We start from the raw sequence: 17,783 nt of genomic DNA, 5'->3' as shown, positions 1-17,783 counted from the left end.
AGTTTTGCCCATATTCTCATGCTGGGGAATCGGGGGGCTGGTGCCTCGGGTCACAGGTTGCCATTCCACATGGGTTACACTAGTTCTCTCTTTCTCTCACTGTGGCCCTACTGGTAGGTGGCTCTGTTGCTTCAGGACAAGGATCCTGACAAGAATCACCTGCCTGTTCACAGGTTATCATTCCACATGGGTTACAACAGCCCCACGCAGCTGTTCCTTTGAGGTCCGGCCCACATGCTCCCAGGGAGCCGAGTCCAAAACTGTAGAACTTACTCCCCTCCTCTGAGCCCAGAAGAATCTCTTTCGAATCTGGCAGAGAGGTTTAACACTGTCTCTTGTCTTTCCATGAGCCCTTTCTTCTCTCCTCAAGCATAGCCCACTGTGGTTTAATGTACTTAATCTTGGTTAAGAGCATAAACTTTGGAGCCAGACTCTGTGCTTGAATCCACTCGTGCCATTTATTCACTACGTGGCCTTGGCCAAGTTACTTCCCTGTTTGTGTGCCTGCTTCTTTGTAAAATGGTGATGGTAGTGCCTTTGTTTGAAGACAGGGAGGGCTGGGTCTTTAAACCTTTGAGGACAGGAGAGGAAGTAGAATATCCCTAATAATTATACCTGCCACAGTGCTAATTGGTAGCCTCCTTCCCATGAATTTAGATGGGAAAATTATAAAGCATTTCACATCAACCCAAAACTCTCAACCAGTTTTTAAATCTGTAACTAAAACAGAGCAAAATGCCTACATGTAAGTAGTAAACTATCTGGTGAGGCTATGTAAAACCTTTCTTTCTAATTCCCAATCAGCATGGCTGTAAGGAACCCATTGCTTTGTACATAATTATTTGGCCTCTCATACTTTTTTTTTTTTTTTTAAGATTTTATTCATTTATTTTAGAGAGACAGAGAGAGAACAAGCAGGGGGAGCCGCAGAGGGAGAGGGAGAAGCAGCCTACCATGTAGCAGAGAGCCCGAGGCAGGGCTTGATTCCAGGAGCCCAGGACCATGACCTGAGCCCAAGGCAGATGCTTAACGCGCTGAGCCACCCAGTGCCCCTCTTTGGCCTCTCCTGGTGACAGTAACATGGCTAAGGCCCAGCCAAGTTCCCTTTGTTTACACATAGCGCGTTTTCCAAAATACCCAATTATGACTCAGACAACCCACTGCTTGTGTCGGGGCTGTGAATCGAGATTTTACCCTCCCTCAAACATCCTTTTGTTTAAAGTGTAGTGTTGAGTTTGAGAAAATAAATACAATTTTTTCAGCCTAAGTGCCTGAAAAACCCTTAATTGAGAGAAACATTCTACAGAGATTGGGTGTTAAAAATGCAAAAGCACATTCTACTGGGAAAGCATCCACTGGGGACCTTCTGCAGGGATATTCTGTCCTTGCCTTCTGTCCTAAAAGAGCCCAGAAAGAGAAGGCACAAAAACCCCATTAAGTTCTATATTACATTTTTCCATATTGACATTGCCTGACATACTTAAAACATGGATTTCTTTTTTTTTTTTTTCCTCTGAAAGGCTTCCTGATCTACTTCACTTACGGTATTAGACACAGCCTGGAGGGTCACCCGAGAGAGGAGGAAGACGATGAAAAGGCTTCCTCAGACAACATCAATGCCGCGGCGAAAGAAAAAGCCGCCATTCAAGCCAACGACCAGCACCAAAGAAACCTCAGTTTACCTTTCATATTCCACGAGAAGACGAGCGAATGCTAACGCCGGCTGGGGCCGGGCTGGTCCACAGTCCTACCGTACGTGTCCTATGTGGAGTAAACCGTGACAGGCTGTCATCATCGCACTGGGTTGCCGTGGCCTTGCTGCAGACGTAGCTCCCCTAACTTATACTCACTCACCCGGACAGCACCTTCTCAGATGGTGAATTGTGTACCTGGGGAAACCTCCCAAGCTCTCTCCTCAGCGATGACTATCCCTCAAGTAGTGGGAGCGTGTGTGTACGTGTGTATGTGTACATGGGGGTGAATGAATGTTATTAGTTGTTTGTGGTTCACTCTTGCGCCTGGTATTTTTCTGGTGTTGTCATTAATGGGTGGCTTATACTGCACATGCTGAAATGGAAATGATCACTGACTAGAAGGGTGTTTTGTACGTGCCTGGTGCTTTTGGGGAAGTAACTGTGGCTTTTCCTTATTAGCTGTCATTAACGTTGATTAGAACATGCTCAAAACGCAGTTACCCTTCCTGGTATCTGTCGTTGGTCAGGAGCAAGAGGAGGGGATAAGAAATGAGCCTTTTCTAGAACTTATCAATGCCAGCAGTGGGTTTAATTCAGATTTTTCTTCCACAAAGTATGGCCATTTGTGAAAACCTCAGCCACGGGTGTCTTTGCTGGGCTACCCGGGGCGGGGGCGGCGCTCTGGGTCACCCGAGGACACCCCTTGCAACTGCTGTGGTTTTTGAGAGAACCAGTCCTTCCACGTGTGAATGATAGACTCCCCCTCAGTCCTGGCAGAGGCTTGAGAACAGTGTGTGTGATCTACTTGGGACCCTTTCTGCTAGAAAAGGAAGGCAGTCCCTTGGCAGGAAAGCTTGTGTGAGTGGCAGCGAAGAGGCTGTATTTGGAAATCAGAGTCAGACAGACACTTGGATAAGGAGACACCAAGCAACTTGGTCTTCAAAGTCCCATAAAATAAGCCAGTAAAATCTTCCCGGATCACACAATTGGCAGAACGTTTTACACTTTTCTCCTTTACTTAATAACTAATCACAGTTCAGTTTTTTCTTAAAACCTTTTCAGGTACAGAATTCACTCCTTTCTTCCTAGTATTTTGTCTTGTCCTAGATAGGAGGGGCTGCACTAGCAAATTATGTCTTTACTACATGCCAAAGTGGAAAAAACAAAGGAATACAAGAAGAGGCAGTGTCCCTGTTCTGAGTTTAAAGTGCCTATTTGGATCTTAAATTGCATTTGCCCCAGTTTGAGGGGTTTGGATCTAATTTGCTTTTGATGTTTCTTTTGGAAACATGTAGGGATGTTTTCCTTCCCCCTCATCCTATAAATTGTTTAGCACTTTTTATCTCACTTACTTTTAATTGACCACAGTAAATCTGTCAGTACCCCATTCCCAGTGGTTGGGGGATAAAATATGTGGGCTAAATACATGATTATCGAAAACCTTAAGCAAAAAAGAAAAATGAACCTAATTAAATTAAAGGTATATAGCACAGTACCTTTCTAGGAGTAAATGAATTGTTTTTCTATGTAAGATTCTCTAGTTACTCTATTTTACTTCATAGGGTTCTCTCGTAGTGGACTATTTACCTGCAGAGTGCTTTGCTTCTCATGAATTAGCTTTCTTACAAATAACTAAATGGTTTACTGGGTGAGGCTAGGGGCTGCATACTTACACTCAGATGGGTTACATTCCCAGGATAAATGTTAATCAAGCACACCAGTTAACCAGCTTAATCCCAAACGCAAGGACAACATTTGTTTCCTGACAGCTCTTCCAAGAGATTATTTTACTGATGCCATTAAAAAGCAAGTTGTGATCGTTCTAACCAAAAGTTTACTGTGACTAAATATCAGATAAACAGAGAGAAAGCGTGGGTTTCCGGCTGCTAGTGTTGGAGCCTCCCTGATCTAGAGCTCAGTACTGACATTCCACTATTGCCAGGGTGCCTGGTAAAATCTGAGACCCCGAATTCTCTTTCAAGCCTGTTTTTCTGGAGAGGAAGAGTTGGATATGCAAGGAGTAAAACGATTTTGGTAAGGACTGTAGGCATGATCCTAAATCCTTGTTCTAGTATTAGGCTGAGAACCCCCTTTTCTTCTCTAATTGATCTAGACTAGGCCCTTCACACAGGGAACACAAGGACTTTCATATATAAATATCTGAGTCTTTGTAACAAAATCAAGAACTTTATTTAGAATGTGATAGGCAGCTAAAACTCTTAAGCCCACTGTGTTCAATTAGGAGCAGAATTTAGTTAGGAATTTACTTTTCCACATTAAAACACTTTGCAAACACAAATATCTATGAAAAGATGCTTTGTTGGTGATTGTGCTTTTTTTCTGTGAGGACTCAAATGTGTGCTTCTATCTCTGTATGAGTGTGTGTATATATATGTATATGTCTGTGTATTTCAAATAGTGTGTAAGTCAGTTGGGTTTATGATGGTCTTTGGAGATGATAGCATTTGTATGGATAAAAGAACCCAATTGATGTGGAGAAAAAAATAATGTTTTATATTGATAGGTATGCTTATACAAAATTTTTAGGTTTTAAACTATTTTGCAATATACAGCAATTTTATATGTATGATATTTTCTATAGATTCTTTAAGAAAGATATATTTATCATGTATCTAATGTGGAATCACTAAACTCTAGTCCATTGTAACAGGTGCTTTATAATCTGAAACGGAATAGGGGTAGGAGGTGTTGGGTTTTTCTGTTTACTTATTTCTGACACACCTTTTCTGACATCTCTGTCTTGCTCTGTGTTTATTAGTAAAACCTAATTCTGTCAACCTCCCTATTCCTACATCCGAATTCATAACCTCTGGAACAAAATACTGCTTTTACTTTCTTAGGATTACCAAGATGTTTGGGTGCAGATGTGACTGGTAGTCCATCACACTTCCATTAACACCTCTCCAGAAATGAAAAAAAAAAAATGCATACCACACATTCTCTTAATTGTGATTGAGTAAGAACCATTTAAATTACTTTTCTTTCTTACATTAGGAAATACACTTTCTTAATATTTTCAATGAGAAACTTCATATCAGAGCACCTTTATTTTATACTCTTCACAGAAGGGAAAAGAAGATTTGTGAATAACCACAGAAAGTCTCTGCCTACCTTACATTTAAAAAGGTAGCTATACAAATTCAAGTTCAAGCCCTGTTTATGAGAAAACTTACAACTTTTGATAAATATTGAAATGCAGATGATTGCTTACTCACATTTTCCCCCGAGATAAACATCAAGAAAACTTCGTTAAGACCAGATACATCTTTTGGGATATATACATTGAAGAAAAACTAGTATTGATATATTTAAAACTTTACTATTAACAACCATAATTAGAAGAAAATATCTCTTGTAGAATTCTTTTCCTCGAAAATAGAAAAGCCTCTCTTTTCATTTTCTGAATAAAAGATCTTTTTGAACTTTTTAAAATTTTAAATTTTAAAAATTAGCCACAATATTTGCTGAGTCCTGGGTATTCGCAGATAGTTGTTCGACCTGTTGTGAATCAGACTCTATATTTACCGAGTTCTTTTCTAAACTGATTTGAGTGCTGAACAGGGAGAATAAGAAAAACTGTTGCCCTCAAGTGCCGAGAATGCCAGGCTAGCAGGGCTAGTCCTCTTCCTTCATAAATCAGGGCGATGACTTTGTGCCAAGATTCCAGCTTTCCCTCTGATGTTGTTCCTAATGTTCTCTGATTTTCTCCCAAAGTGCTTCAAGCAACTGTAATTAATACCCAAACTACCACTTCCACAGAACTTCAAAGGATTGGGTTTAGCGTGAACATCAAGGAGTGTTAAAATTCACATGTTGAACGTGAATTTTAGAGAGAAGGGGATTCATTTGTTTTTTTTTTTCCATCTCTGTTTTTTTTTTTTGTTTTGTTTTTTGTTTTTAGTGCCATCTCTTTATAGTTTCTGCTTATATTCTCTCACATGTCCTAAAATATCAAGGGAAAAAAGTACCAAAGTTCAGCACAGGTTGTTTTTTAGCCATGTAGATTTGGAAGTCAGTTTGCTTGACTTTGTTGTTTAGCTGAGGTTTGTTTTTTTTTTTTTTCCCCCTCTTTGTATAATTAAATTTAAGCATTTTTAAATGAATTTCTGGTTTCTGGATTTTTTGAGAGGCCTGCTCTGTTTTTGTGGTTGTTGGTTTTTGTAGCATTCATTATTGCTTGTATGTACACAGTTTAGTCTTACTGATCTCAAGTGCATTTTCTTACAGTTCAACCCAACTGGCAGCCTTACTGGCTGCGAGTAGTTTTACCGAGCTTACAGTCACCATGGCTGAAGTCACTGCCATTATCTCTGGCCTTAAGAGAACCTCCTGTGACCACTGGTGCCCCATGGGGATCATGACCAGAGCCCAGGCTGGTTCTAGGATCAGGCAGCCTGCAAAGCATAAGCATCCATAGCTACCCTTGTTGAGTAGGGTCTTGGGATGACAGGATGGGATATGGAGTGAAAGATTCCCATGCGAGGTAGGAGTTTGGGTCCTTAATTTCAGTTCTGAATATCCCAGGGACACGACAAGGTCATGATAAGGAATGTCTATGACTCGTGGGAAGGATGGCTGGTTCCTGCAACTGGTACCACAGGGTCTGGCCCACTGAAACCCCTGAATGGGCAAGGACAGCTTCGTGGTGGAGAGTGCATGGGCCTGGGCTCAGCTGGTGGAGAGCTTGTATTGCTAGCACAATGAGGTTCTCTGGCCCAGGCCTGGTTAACGGGCTTTTCATCTTTGGTGTCCACAAGGGCTGCCCCATTGTGTTCTTGCTCGATTTTGTTGTCCTTGTACGTAACAGAAACTGTTGATAGGGCCCAAAACCCTACAGAAATTCTATGTTGTAAAAGCCAACAGATACATTGGACTTGTCTGAATGTCAAGATTTTCTGTTTAGTAGATAATTTCAAATTTAAATGTTCTCAATGATAATCAGAGTTCCTTTTTACTTACAAAGTTGGATTATTTTTTAGAATTGTAATAAATAAAAACCATTGCTGCTTTACCACTGTAAAACGGGCTTTCCAATGTGACCATGTACTTTTTAAATAAATTGTAATACAACTTGTAATAATAGAATATGCATATGTATCACACACACCCAAAGCATACATTTCACACTTATCTTTAAAAAAATTGGGGGAACTTTAAAGCTCAGAAATATGGTACCCTCTAAACTGAAATGATTATAACATCCAGAATATTCACCTGGCAGCTGCGGACTACATGGGGACTACCATATCCTGTAGGATAAAAATACATGTTTTCACATACCCTTAGTCCACGTGGCACATCCTAAAAAAATATCACTTGTTCCTGAAGCATGCCATCCCAGGACCACACATCTGAGATCCTACCACATCAACCGTCAACCTCTTCATCATTGTTTTTATCTGTAAGAAGCTCCTTCCTCAATATTCCCCTTACTAAATCATAGCCTTTAATAATTGGTGATCATTTATGTACAACTAACACATTTTTTATAGTATAATAAAGAAATATTACCAACTTCAACCCTCTTTAACCTCTGACCAGGAGGAAGGACTCTGCTTTCTGACATGGCCCAACATTACATTAAATTTCAAATCTCTTGAATTAGTTTGTTATTTTGAAATGTCTTTGTGTATATATTTTATTCCCATTAATTTTAATAAATTGGAGGGTAAACCATGTTGAACTAAGAAAACTGTAGTATCAGTATAACCAACATTGAAAACCAAGCTAAAAGAGCAAAGTATTTACCAAGCAGAAACCTTAAACCCTGATTTATCTAATTGTTAGCCATTAGGATTGTTACTAGGTTTGGGTGCCCCATGTGAAGGAAGTGATCCCCCAGGAGCTGTGTCTGGGCTGTGGGCCCAGCCAGGAACCCCAGCGATAAGAACATCATCTCCTAGTGTTCTCTAAAGAAGGCCACAGATAGGCTTGCACTTCAGGTGAAGGGCTCAAAGCCCTCTGATTGCTAGGAGAGTGTACTGAAAAGTCCCCATCTGTGTGGAAAGAGTGATTCATTTCATCCCATAAAATGTCTCAGAGAAGAAAATCTCAAAGACATACCAAAATAACGCATTATCACAGTTTCTCTTTTTGGGTAGGTCAACGCAGTAGGGGTGAAACGATTCAGAGAAACTCAGCTCAATACTGATTTACTTGAACTTTTCCAGTAAACGCTGGGTAAAGAGTCATTGGTCTCTACTAAACCTGGAGCAGCCAGGGGCGCCTGGGGGGCTCCCTCAATTAAGTGTCCAGCTCTTGGTTTCTGCTCGGGTCATGATCTCAGGGCAGTGGGATGGAGCCCTGGGCGGGCTCCAAGCTCTGTGTGGAGTCTGCTTGGGATTCTCTCTCCTTCTGCCCTTCTCTCTGCTCTCACATGCATGTGTGGAGTTGCACTCTCTCTCTCTCTCTCTCTCTCAAATAAATAAATATTTTTAAAAAATAAATAAAACTGGAGCAGCCAACATGACGAGGAAAACAAGACAGGCCTGTACTACCCAGGAGTGCTCTACAGCTCAAGGTGGGCTTGGACCACCCTGATGAGGAGCACGCTTGTTTCTGGGCTCTGAATCCCTTAACTCACAAGTACTACACTGTTGGGGAACATAAGTTTCCCAGTGGCTGAGTCTCCGGGTCTCCAAAATCTTTCCCTGTCTGTGCACTGCACTGACATCTGACATTTCTTCAAGCCAGGACCAAGGGATCTCTTCAAGCAAGGACCCCGGTAGAAATCCGACTTAAAATGACAATGTTCTTGGAACTGAAACATGGACTTGGCACCAAGGTGCAAATGACCGATAGAAGACACTTTCAGAAAACGAGCAGCTAGGGGAAGTAGGAGAAAACAAATGGGCACAGGATCATCGATCGTTTACCATCAAATAAAGAAAATAATAAAATGATGAAAAAATAAAGAAAAACGAAGGGGAGGATGGTGGTTTTAAGTCACTTACATTTTCGTTTAGCGTTAACCCAGTTATTTCAAGGCTCTTGTTACCAACAGACAATACATCTTTACAGCATGCTATATGCTGGAGCTAAGCTAAGAAAGTTCTTTTGCTTGCTCCACCTATTTTAAGTAAACTAAATTTCTGGGATCCCCACATGTCTCCCGAGGAGAAGCTGTGGGAACATCAGCAGTGATGGGCATTCCATTGGATTTCCAGAGCGGTATTTAAAACCACTATTTAAAGCGGTATTTAGCTCCTGCTTAAACCTCGAAATTTTAATTAAAAAAATAGTCATCTTGGTTATATTTCTTTCTTTTTTAAGATTTTATTTATTTGTCAGAGAGAAGGAGAGCACAAGCAGGGAACCTGATTCAGGGCTCAATCCTAGGACTCTGGGACCATGAGCTGAGCTGAAGGCTACTGCTTAACAGACTGAGCCACCCGAGAGTCCTTCTTGGTTATATTTGTGTAGTTAGTGAAGACCAGTTCAAGAAGTGAAATGTCCCAATTTTGGACTTTTTTTTTTGTTTCGCTGACCTAACAAATTCCTGGTGCTAGTCACCACTTTGAAGGGGAAGAAAGAGTAGAGGGAGCAGAGGAGTAGGGAGATTTTTCAGAACAAAGCAGTAATAGACAACTGTTACTAATTAAGATTTATATTGAAAAGGCAACATACAAAATAACTCACAAACGAAACCATAATGGAGGTGCTGAACTCTGGCCTTGGGTAACCTGAAGGGATCACTGATTCTGCATCCCTGAGACACACACTGTGTAACAACTCTGCTTCTAAAGACGATGGGAAGAAATCTGCTTCTCTAGACCTAAATCTCCGGGCGCAGCCTACTCCCCACTCCTGACCCACTCACTTCTCTCTTCTATTTCATGATGTCTGGGACATCTGCCACTCCTCTTTCTTCTCTGGCTTGGCATTTGTTAATGCAGTGCTAGGGGCTCTGCTGTCCCAGATTTTCAGAGAGAGGCAGTAACACACCTTCCCTCAAATAGTGCTGTTTCCTCCCGAGGGTCACACCGGTTCCCTGGACACCATTTTTTTAAAAATTTATTTATTTATTTGACAGACAGAGATCACAAGGAGGCAGAGAGGCAGGCAGAGAGAGGGAAGAGGAAGCAGGCTCCCTGCTGAGCAGAGAGACTGATGTGGGGCTCAATCAATCCCAGGACCCTGGGATCATGACCTGAGCTGAAGGCAGAGGCTTTAACCCACTGAGCCACCCAGGCGCCCCCTGGACATCATTTTTAAAGAGCCTTTACTGTGTTTGCAGCATCTCCTCTTCCTACATCAGGCCGTATCTAATGGTTCAGAGAAGGCATGGGCTCCTGCATTTGCCCCATCCCTGAGGTGCTCTGGGCTTCCTGAGGCTGTGTGGTGGGTGACCGACATGAAAGCCTGCCCTACAAGTGAGGTGGAGGGAGCAGACAGGCAGCCGCTAACCAAGAACCAAAAAGTGGCTGTTGCCGGTAATATGATTATTTATCTAAAAACCAAAAAAAATCAGTGGAAAGCTATACGGACTAGTAAGAGGGTCCATTAAGGTGATCAGACACAAACGCACAATAATTAATCACGCCTTAGGAAACCAGGCTTCAAGTTGTATTTGACTTGGAGCTGTAAGAAAATGCTTGTTTTGATTGGCCAATATCCCAGCAATTGTTGGAGGAAGAATGGAAGACCAAGGCAAACAGATTCTAATACTCTTTCTCACCCAAGAGAAGCCAATGGGTTTTTAATAGCGAAATACAACCCATAAAATGTACAATTTTGGCAGTTTTGTTTTTCAAATTCAGTCATCCTGAGATTGTCTCCTTCAAGGATAGTAAGTCTGTGAGGAAGCAGGTATGTGTTTTTGAAAAGCCCCTATACTTCTTGTAACTTCCGCTCCCATCCTCAAGGAGTATTTGTCCCCTAGGGCTGTCCTAACGAAGTAACGCAAACTCATGGCTCAGGTGACAGAAATCTATTTTCTCACAGCTCTGGAGGCTAGAAGTCTGAGATTAAGGCATTGGCAGCGTTGGTTTCTTCCGAGCCTCTGTCCTGGGTTTGTAGGAGGTTGTCTTCTGATATCTTCATATGGTCTTCCCTCTGTGCTTGTGTCTACATTAACTCTCAGCAGAGTACCAGTGATCTTGGTTTAGGACTCACCCTAATGACCACGTTTTAATGTAATTGCCTCTTTAAAGACTGTATTTCCAAATAGGGTCCCATTCTGAAGTACTGGAGGTTAGGACTTCCACATTTAAATTTGGAAAGGAGGAGGGAACACAGTTCAGCCTATTAACGCAGACTTCAGATAAGTGTAGATACTTAACTTTGCCTCAAGAGTTGGGAAAGCAGAATTCCAAAATTATTTTCAATGTACCTGTTAACCAATTTGACAAGGCACTGGGGGAACGTCACTTATAATAGCAAAATAAAAAAGCGAGTAAAAATAAGAAATAAGCCTTGCTTATCATTAACGAACAAGACACATGAAAAGATATAACTATGTGAATATAACTATATAGGTTTTTAGCTATGTAGCTAAACACAAACACATACATACACTCACACAAACAAATTTAGGTAGCCAATATTTAGCTAAAGACTATTGGACAAAATATACCTGGGAATGTAGAATTCTAAAACTATTGTGCTAATACCAGCACTAACCAATTATTAAAATATAATGGGGACATAAAAGTAGACTTGAGTAAGTTGAAAGCTCATATTATAATATTCCCGGATGGAAAGACTCAATATTGTAAATATAACCATTCTTCCCCCAAACATGAATTCCATTCAATCATCATCAAAACAATAAATTTTTTATGGAGATTGACAGGCTGATTCCATACTTCATCTAGAAGAGAAAAGTACAATGGTAAGTAAAAGAACAATGATGGACGCCAAAACAAATGACAAAACATGCTATAAACCAGTACCAGTTAAAGCATTCTGATATTTCTATAGGTACAAATAAAGATCAATAGAAGAGATCAATAGAATAAAACAGAATGGACCCACGTACACATGTAATTTAATACACATTAAAAGTCTACTCAAAACGATGGAGAAAGGACCAATCATTTAACAAATAATAATGTGACATTAACCAAAGAATGGAAACACATAAAATTAGATTTCTAACCTGTAATACTAAAAAAAAAAAGAAAAAAATATAGATGGGTTTAAAGACCAAACATAAAAACAAAATTATGTAAATTTTAGGTGAAAATATAAAATAGTTGGATAATCAGAGGCAGAGAAGACCTACCTAAGGAGATATAAAACTCAGAAGCCATGAAAGAAGTTACTGAAAATGTAATTGCTTAAACATTGGTTGTAATTGTTCGAAGAAAGGCACCATTAGCAACACTAAAACACCAGAAAAGGATTAGAAGAAAATGTCTGTGATATGTATAACACCCAAAGAGCTTACAAACCAGTATATATTAAGATTCTACTATTGTAAGAAAGTAATCAAAATAACTCGGGTTTTCAAAAATAGGCAAATACAAGTGGCTAATAAAAACACGAAAAAACACTCGTTCTCAATAGTAACAAAAGGAAAGGGGATTAAAAGAGCATAAGGAGGGGCACCTGGGTGGCTCAGTTGGTTAAATGTCTGCCATTTCGCTCAGGTCATAATCCCAGGATCCCGGGACTGATCCCCACACTGAGCTCCCTGCTCAGCTGGGAATCTGCTTCTCCTTCTCCCTGTGCCCACTTCTTCCCTCTCTGGCTTGTGCTCTTTCTCTCTCAAATAAATAATAAGTAAATGAAATCGTTTCTTAAAAAAAGAGCATAATGAGACCCCCCCACCCCCACCCCACTCCAGGTTATAAACATTGAGTAGCGTGATTCGGGAGAGTTGGGGGGGGGGGGGCTGCTCCAGAGGAAAGCAGAATTGGCTGTCAGCAGGGACAGCCTTGTTAAATTGGCAACATTCACCAAAAATTTGAGAGATCATGACCTTTGGCTGAATAATTTCATTTTCACTTCACTTCTTGTAGAATGACCACTCGTGAGCATCTAGATATTTGGATCACAACAGTTAGTAAAGTTTTTTTGTTTTTTTGTTTTTTGTTTTTTTTTGTAAAAGAGTTTTTTAAACAACCGAACTAGTTATCAACAGGACAACAATGAAGCTCTGGTGCCTTTTGCCTTTGAAACCCTTCATAGCTAGTGGGAAGGGTAAGGGACATGAAAAGCCGTTTTTATTATTTTTGTCATTTTCTGTCCTATATAATTCTGTGGAGGTTTTAAGTATCTTTAAGTGGGTTGAGAAATTAAAGAAAAAAAAAAAACTTTCTTTAGAAAAGAAAACACAGGTGGAGCTACTGAGTGCAGTGCATCGTTAGTGCCAAGTCTCTTCCTGTGTGGGGCCATCTGGTTGCTCTTCCTCACCAGCAACCCGCAGGGGTGATGGAAAGAGCTCCTGAGTGAATCTGGACTCTTCTGGAGTCTGAGGCTTCCAGGAGATTCTCGAGCTTCATTCCAGTCCGCATTCGGCTTCTTAACAATTCATTAAAATTATAGCTGTGTTCTTCTAATGGTTGCTTCCATGACTACCTGCTCTTCCGGCTCCTACAAAAGGGGGAACAGGGTGTGTGTTTTCCTCTCTCCGTGGAAGGGTGTGCAGTTCCGCTCGTCTGGCTGCCCTGTCGTCTTGTGCAACACTGAGGCAAGTCACGGTGTATTCACTGCTAGTCTCAGGAGCTTAAGAGAGACAACTGAGTGGCATCTCGAGTTTATAGGGCAGGCCCCGTTGGACAACTTTTATCCGTAGTGATTTCAGCAGCTCATTTTAGCGAGTAGAGTGAGGGGTTAGACCCACAGATCTGGGAGTCAGGCAGAATCTGGGTTATGACTTAGCTACAAGTTTAACTTTGGGTACCCTCATCTATAAAATGGGGACAATACTAACAACAGAAGCTACCTTATAGGCTTGTTGATTGGATCAATAAGAAACAGTGATTACACCCTGCCTGGAAGAGAATAAGTTCCTAACCAATTATTACTTTCCAGAAACTGGTGATGGAATACAAAATTTAATAAGACACAGTTCCTACCTTTGAACTCCTAGAATGGTGCAGGAGAAAGAAGCATAGCTAGATTCACAACTAAATTCTGCCTTTTGTTCTAAATGCTGTGATAGAAGTTTCCATTATGAGAGAAGGGCGAAGCCCAGCTGGGAGAAGGCAAGATCTGAGCCAAGTTTTGGAGGGCAAGAGAGGCCAGGATTTGGCGTGTGATGAGAGAGCAGGCAGGTATGTAACAGGGGAGTGGGCTATTTGGGGCAGAGGGAGTCCCAGGAGCGGCGAACCCACAATGAAGTCTGGGGGCGGGTGAAGGCAGTGTGCCAGTAGTGTGGAGGACATGACAGAGAGTGGCACCAAGGGAGGCAGCCAGAGAGACCAGCAAGGCAGTGAACTTGGGAGTTTCAGCCTTCCCAGAGGACTTTTGAAGAGTTTCAATTGCATTAGATGTTTAGAGTATCATTCACAGACAGATGTGGTTAGTGGTAGAGCATTTGACTGCACAGACAGATGTGGTTGCTGGAATTGTTGGGGTGCAAAAAGAAGGGGCAGGGAGACCAACGAGGAGGCTACGGAGCGAGGGATGACAGCAAAGAGGGGTGGCCTTGGTGCAGTCAGCAGGTAGACCAGGCAGGGCCTGGCAACTATGGGGAGTCGGGGAGAGGAGATGTAGACTGAACCCAGGCTCCCACACCCAGTAAGAGTGAAGTTGTCAACGTCGTGGAGTCCCCATGAAAAGGGATCTCCGTGGGGGCAGACCAGGCAGATTCAGCACTCCTGTGTGTGCTCCCCACAAGGAGACGCATCCCATTATGGTGGTTCAAATGCTTGTCTTCACGGTATCCACTCCGTACGATAGCAATGAGGTCTCCACCGTCATAATAGCAAACACCTTGGAGACACATGTGGAAATACTCATCTAGTTCCCTCCCTCTACCAAAGAGAGAGCTTAAATCTAGAGAGGTGAACGGGAGTTGGGAGTTGGAAGCGGTGTTAGGACCTGAACCCTGGTCTCCCGTATTCCCAGGCATCTGTTCTCTCCACGGCACCCAAGGAGGAGCAACGTTGGCCACAGAGCTGGTGATGGTAGGTGGAATTCTTGGTTCCTTGGGCATTAAGTGGCTGATGAATACTGGTTTGTGCTGAATTCGTTGCCTTCAGTGTTGAGGGAGAAGTCCCTTTCCTGTTATTTTGAATCAAGTTCACTTGAATAGTAATGTTGGAATGAAGTGGGCTAGAGGTCTAGACCCTGCTGCTCACTGGGGAATTGTACCTGCAAGCTGCTTTGATCATAGGGGTCTGCAAGCTGAGAAACCTATGACCTTCTCTGCAGAGGGGCTCATTAATGCTAAATTCTCCACCCCACCACAGCCCACCTTCTGTGGACCCACTATTGCTTCAGTCTCCTTCCCACACTACTCCCATAGCAAACTACCTTTCCAGCCTGGCCGGGTCTTGCTCTGTGCTTTGGTCCCCGCTCTCCCAAGAACTGGCCCAGGAATCAGAAAAGAGGCACACCTGCCCCCTCACTTCTCTGCTTTCCAAAGTCGAGCCCTAGCCCGAGATTTCCCATCACTCCTCCAACCTGCACGATTTCTCACCCCTCTCTGCCACTCTTAGTAGCTTATATTACACCATGGAGCATTTGAGGATATTTTGGTTTGCAAAACTATTTCCTTTTCCTTTCACTTACGTCCTTAGCATGCTTTGAGAAGCATACAGAAGGGTTCATGGAGCACCAGTGAACCTCTCTGGGTTTCCCAACATGAAGGCTGGGGAAGAGTTTGCTAGAACTGAGGAGCTTCCTGGGAGAATAGAGATAGTACTTTTAAAAGAAGCCCATGGTACCGATTTTGATTCAGAAGGAAAGATGTGTTAGTTTGTTTAAGATTGTATTTATTTATTTGACAGAGGGAGCACAAGCAGGGGGCGTGTGGACAGAGGGATAGGGAAAAGCAGGCTCCTGCTGAGCAGGGAGCCCCATGCAGGGCTCCATCCCAGGACCCCAGGATCATGACCTAGCTGAAGGCAGATGCTTCAACCACGCCACCCAGGCACCCCAGAAAGATATGTTTGTATGTGTTGGGAGACCAGAGGCACTGATGCTATTACTTGGAACTGATTTCTGGCACAGCCCCTCCCATATACCCAACTGAGTGTCCTGCACGGTAATGGGACTTCTGAACAAAAAGGCCAGAGTTACTTCTCCAAAACCTCTGCTGGGAAACTAAGGAAGGAGCTGGCCTGCTGTGGGTCCCTCTAATCGAAGGCCGGCTTCCACATTTGGGAACCCCAGGATTCTAACATCTCATCGGCTGAAAAAATGCCGGTGCCAGAAGAAAAAGGGCTGGGTGCAGAGCCCATTTCTGGCCAGATACAGAGGAACAGCAAAAACTGCTGAGGACAATGGTCTTGTTAGCCCAAGGGACAAACCTGGGAATAAAGAAATATTTAGAGGGCACTTTTTACAGGGCATTCTGGCGCTGCCTGAGAGTGTTGGTGATATTTGGATAATTATGGTTAAATAAGACTCCATCAGTACCTACAGGATTGCACGGGCCTCGTTGAAGTCAATAAACTTGGTGAAACGCCCAGGTGGAGAAATTCAAGAATGACTGTTGTAATGGACATCTTGCCCTTATTAGCCCCTTCCTCTCCGCGCACGAAAAAGCGCCTCTCTCCACTGCTCCGCTAGGGGGCAGGAGAGGTCACATAACGTTGAATTAAAAAAAAAAAAAAAAAAAAGTAAGAAAAGAAAAACTCAACTTTTCCCCCAAACTGGTTTCCATCTCATGAAACCGAATCCTCCAGCTGCGGCGTCCCAGACGCCCGCCCCGACACGCCCCTCGCCCGCCGCCTCCCCACTGCGCCCCTGCCTTTGCCCGGTGCTGTCGGCTGCTCCGCCGACCACGGTCCCGGCACCTCTGCCCGTGCGCCCTTTGCCCTGAAGATGAAGGTTTGGCTGTTGCTTGGTTTTCTGCTCCTGCACGAAGCGTTCGAGGAAAGTGAGTGACCCTGGGCGGGGACTACCCAGTTTGTGCCTTCATTTAGCTTTGATCCCCAACCAACACCCTCCCGCAGCCGACCGTCCTCCAGCCAGCTCCTTCTGTTAACTTTTGACCTTCCAAGGCTCGGCTTTGGCCGTGCCCGGTGCACCTGCCTCTTCTCTCATCTCCACCTCGGGACTCCCCCGGGAACGATGGCCACTACCCCTTCCCTTAGGGTCCCCGCTAGGAACGCACCGATGCTCCCGGAAAGCCCTTGGCTGGCAAACCGAGCATCCCCCGCCAGCGCCTGGTCCAGCCCCCAGTGTCAACGTGTCTTTCTGGGAGGCGGCGGCGGGAGCAGGGAGCGGTGGCTCGCTGCCACCTCTGCGCGCGCGCCTTCTCCCCGGATCTCCGCTTCTGAGGATCCCAGCAAGGCGATTGCTGATTCTTTAGCAAAACTCCAAGTGTGCTCCTCCTCCCGCGGCAGTCCTTGATTTATTTTCGTATACCACCCTGGGGTTGAATCTTGCAAGATTTCCTTAATCAAAAAATCCAGCCGCTGTTAGCACTTCTTAACTGATAGGGAAAAGATAAAGAAAACGCATTTTTGTATAGCATAGGGGCTCCCTAGTGCCTCTTGGACTTTTTTTGAGTGTGGGCCTCCCCTGGGCTCACCCCGTTGTTTAGACTCACAACCAGGGTCAGGCTTTATTTGTGTGTCTGTGTGTGTGTGTATGTGTGTATGTATTCTTGTATCTATGTTTATATATGACTTTAGATTTTTGTTGGGTTGGCCCCATTATTTATTCAAACAGTGTTATTTACGGGTATAGTACATTAGGCCCTTGGGTACACCCTGGTATCCTGGAACCTCCCTCGGAATTCCTCCGCTACAGCCGCGATTTTTGCTTAGTTTTGCTTGAAAGCAGCTTTTGCTATTATGCAATCTCACTCTGGAACCACCTCAACCTGGCTCACATTTTATCCACTACTCAATCCTCAGCAGTTCCTGTATTTCCCGTGAAACTGGAGGCATTTGTGCCTCCCCCCGCCCCCCACCCACCATATTCTAGTTTGTGAAGGCCAAGATG

The 17,783-nt window shown here is 43.3% G+C and overlaps 2 protein-coding genes across 3 annotated transcripts in view; both read left to right on the top strand.

Annotated features, from left to right (window-relative positions):
* Positions 1–6,792, top strand: part of SLC7A2 (solute carrier family 7 member 2) — a 70,930-nt gene extending 64,138 nt beyond the window's left edge. For both annotated transcript variants that reach the window (XM_032328973.1, XM_032328974.1), the window contains exon 12: positions 1,521–6,792. In XM_032328973.1, the coding sequence (XP_032184864.1) occupies positions 1,521–1,717 (197 nt within the window). In that variant the 3' untranslated portion in view covers positions 1,718–6,792. The remainder of the gene's footprint in view (positions 1–1,520) is intronic.
* Positions 6,793–16,473: 9,681 nt separating this feature from the next.
* The window catches only part of PDGFRL (platelet derived growth factor receptor like), a 68,953-nt gene continuing 67,643 nt past the window's right edge, over positions 16,474–17,783 (top strand). Inside the window, exon 1 of the mRNA XM_032329327.1 lies at positions 16,474–16,710. Within this exon, the coding sequence (XP_032185218.1) occupies positions 16,656–16,710 (55 nt within the window). The 5' untranslated portion in view covers positions 16,474–16,655. The remainder of the gene's footprint in view (positions 16,711–17,783) is intronic.

Source organism: Mustela erminea, chromosome 21, assembly GCF_009829155.1.
Source record: "Mustela erminea isolate mMusErm1 chromosome 21, mMusErm1.Pri, whole genome shotgun sequence".
NCBI classification, from domain to species: domain Eukaryota; kingdom Metazoa; phylum Chordata; class Mammalia; order Carnivora; family Mustelidae; genus Mustela; species Mustela erminea.
Note: the sequence above shows the minus strand (reverse complement) of the source record. Positions and strands in the feature narration are given on the sequence as shown.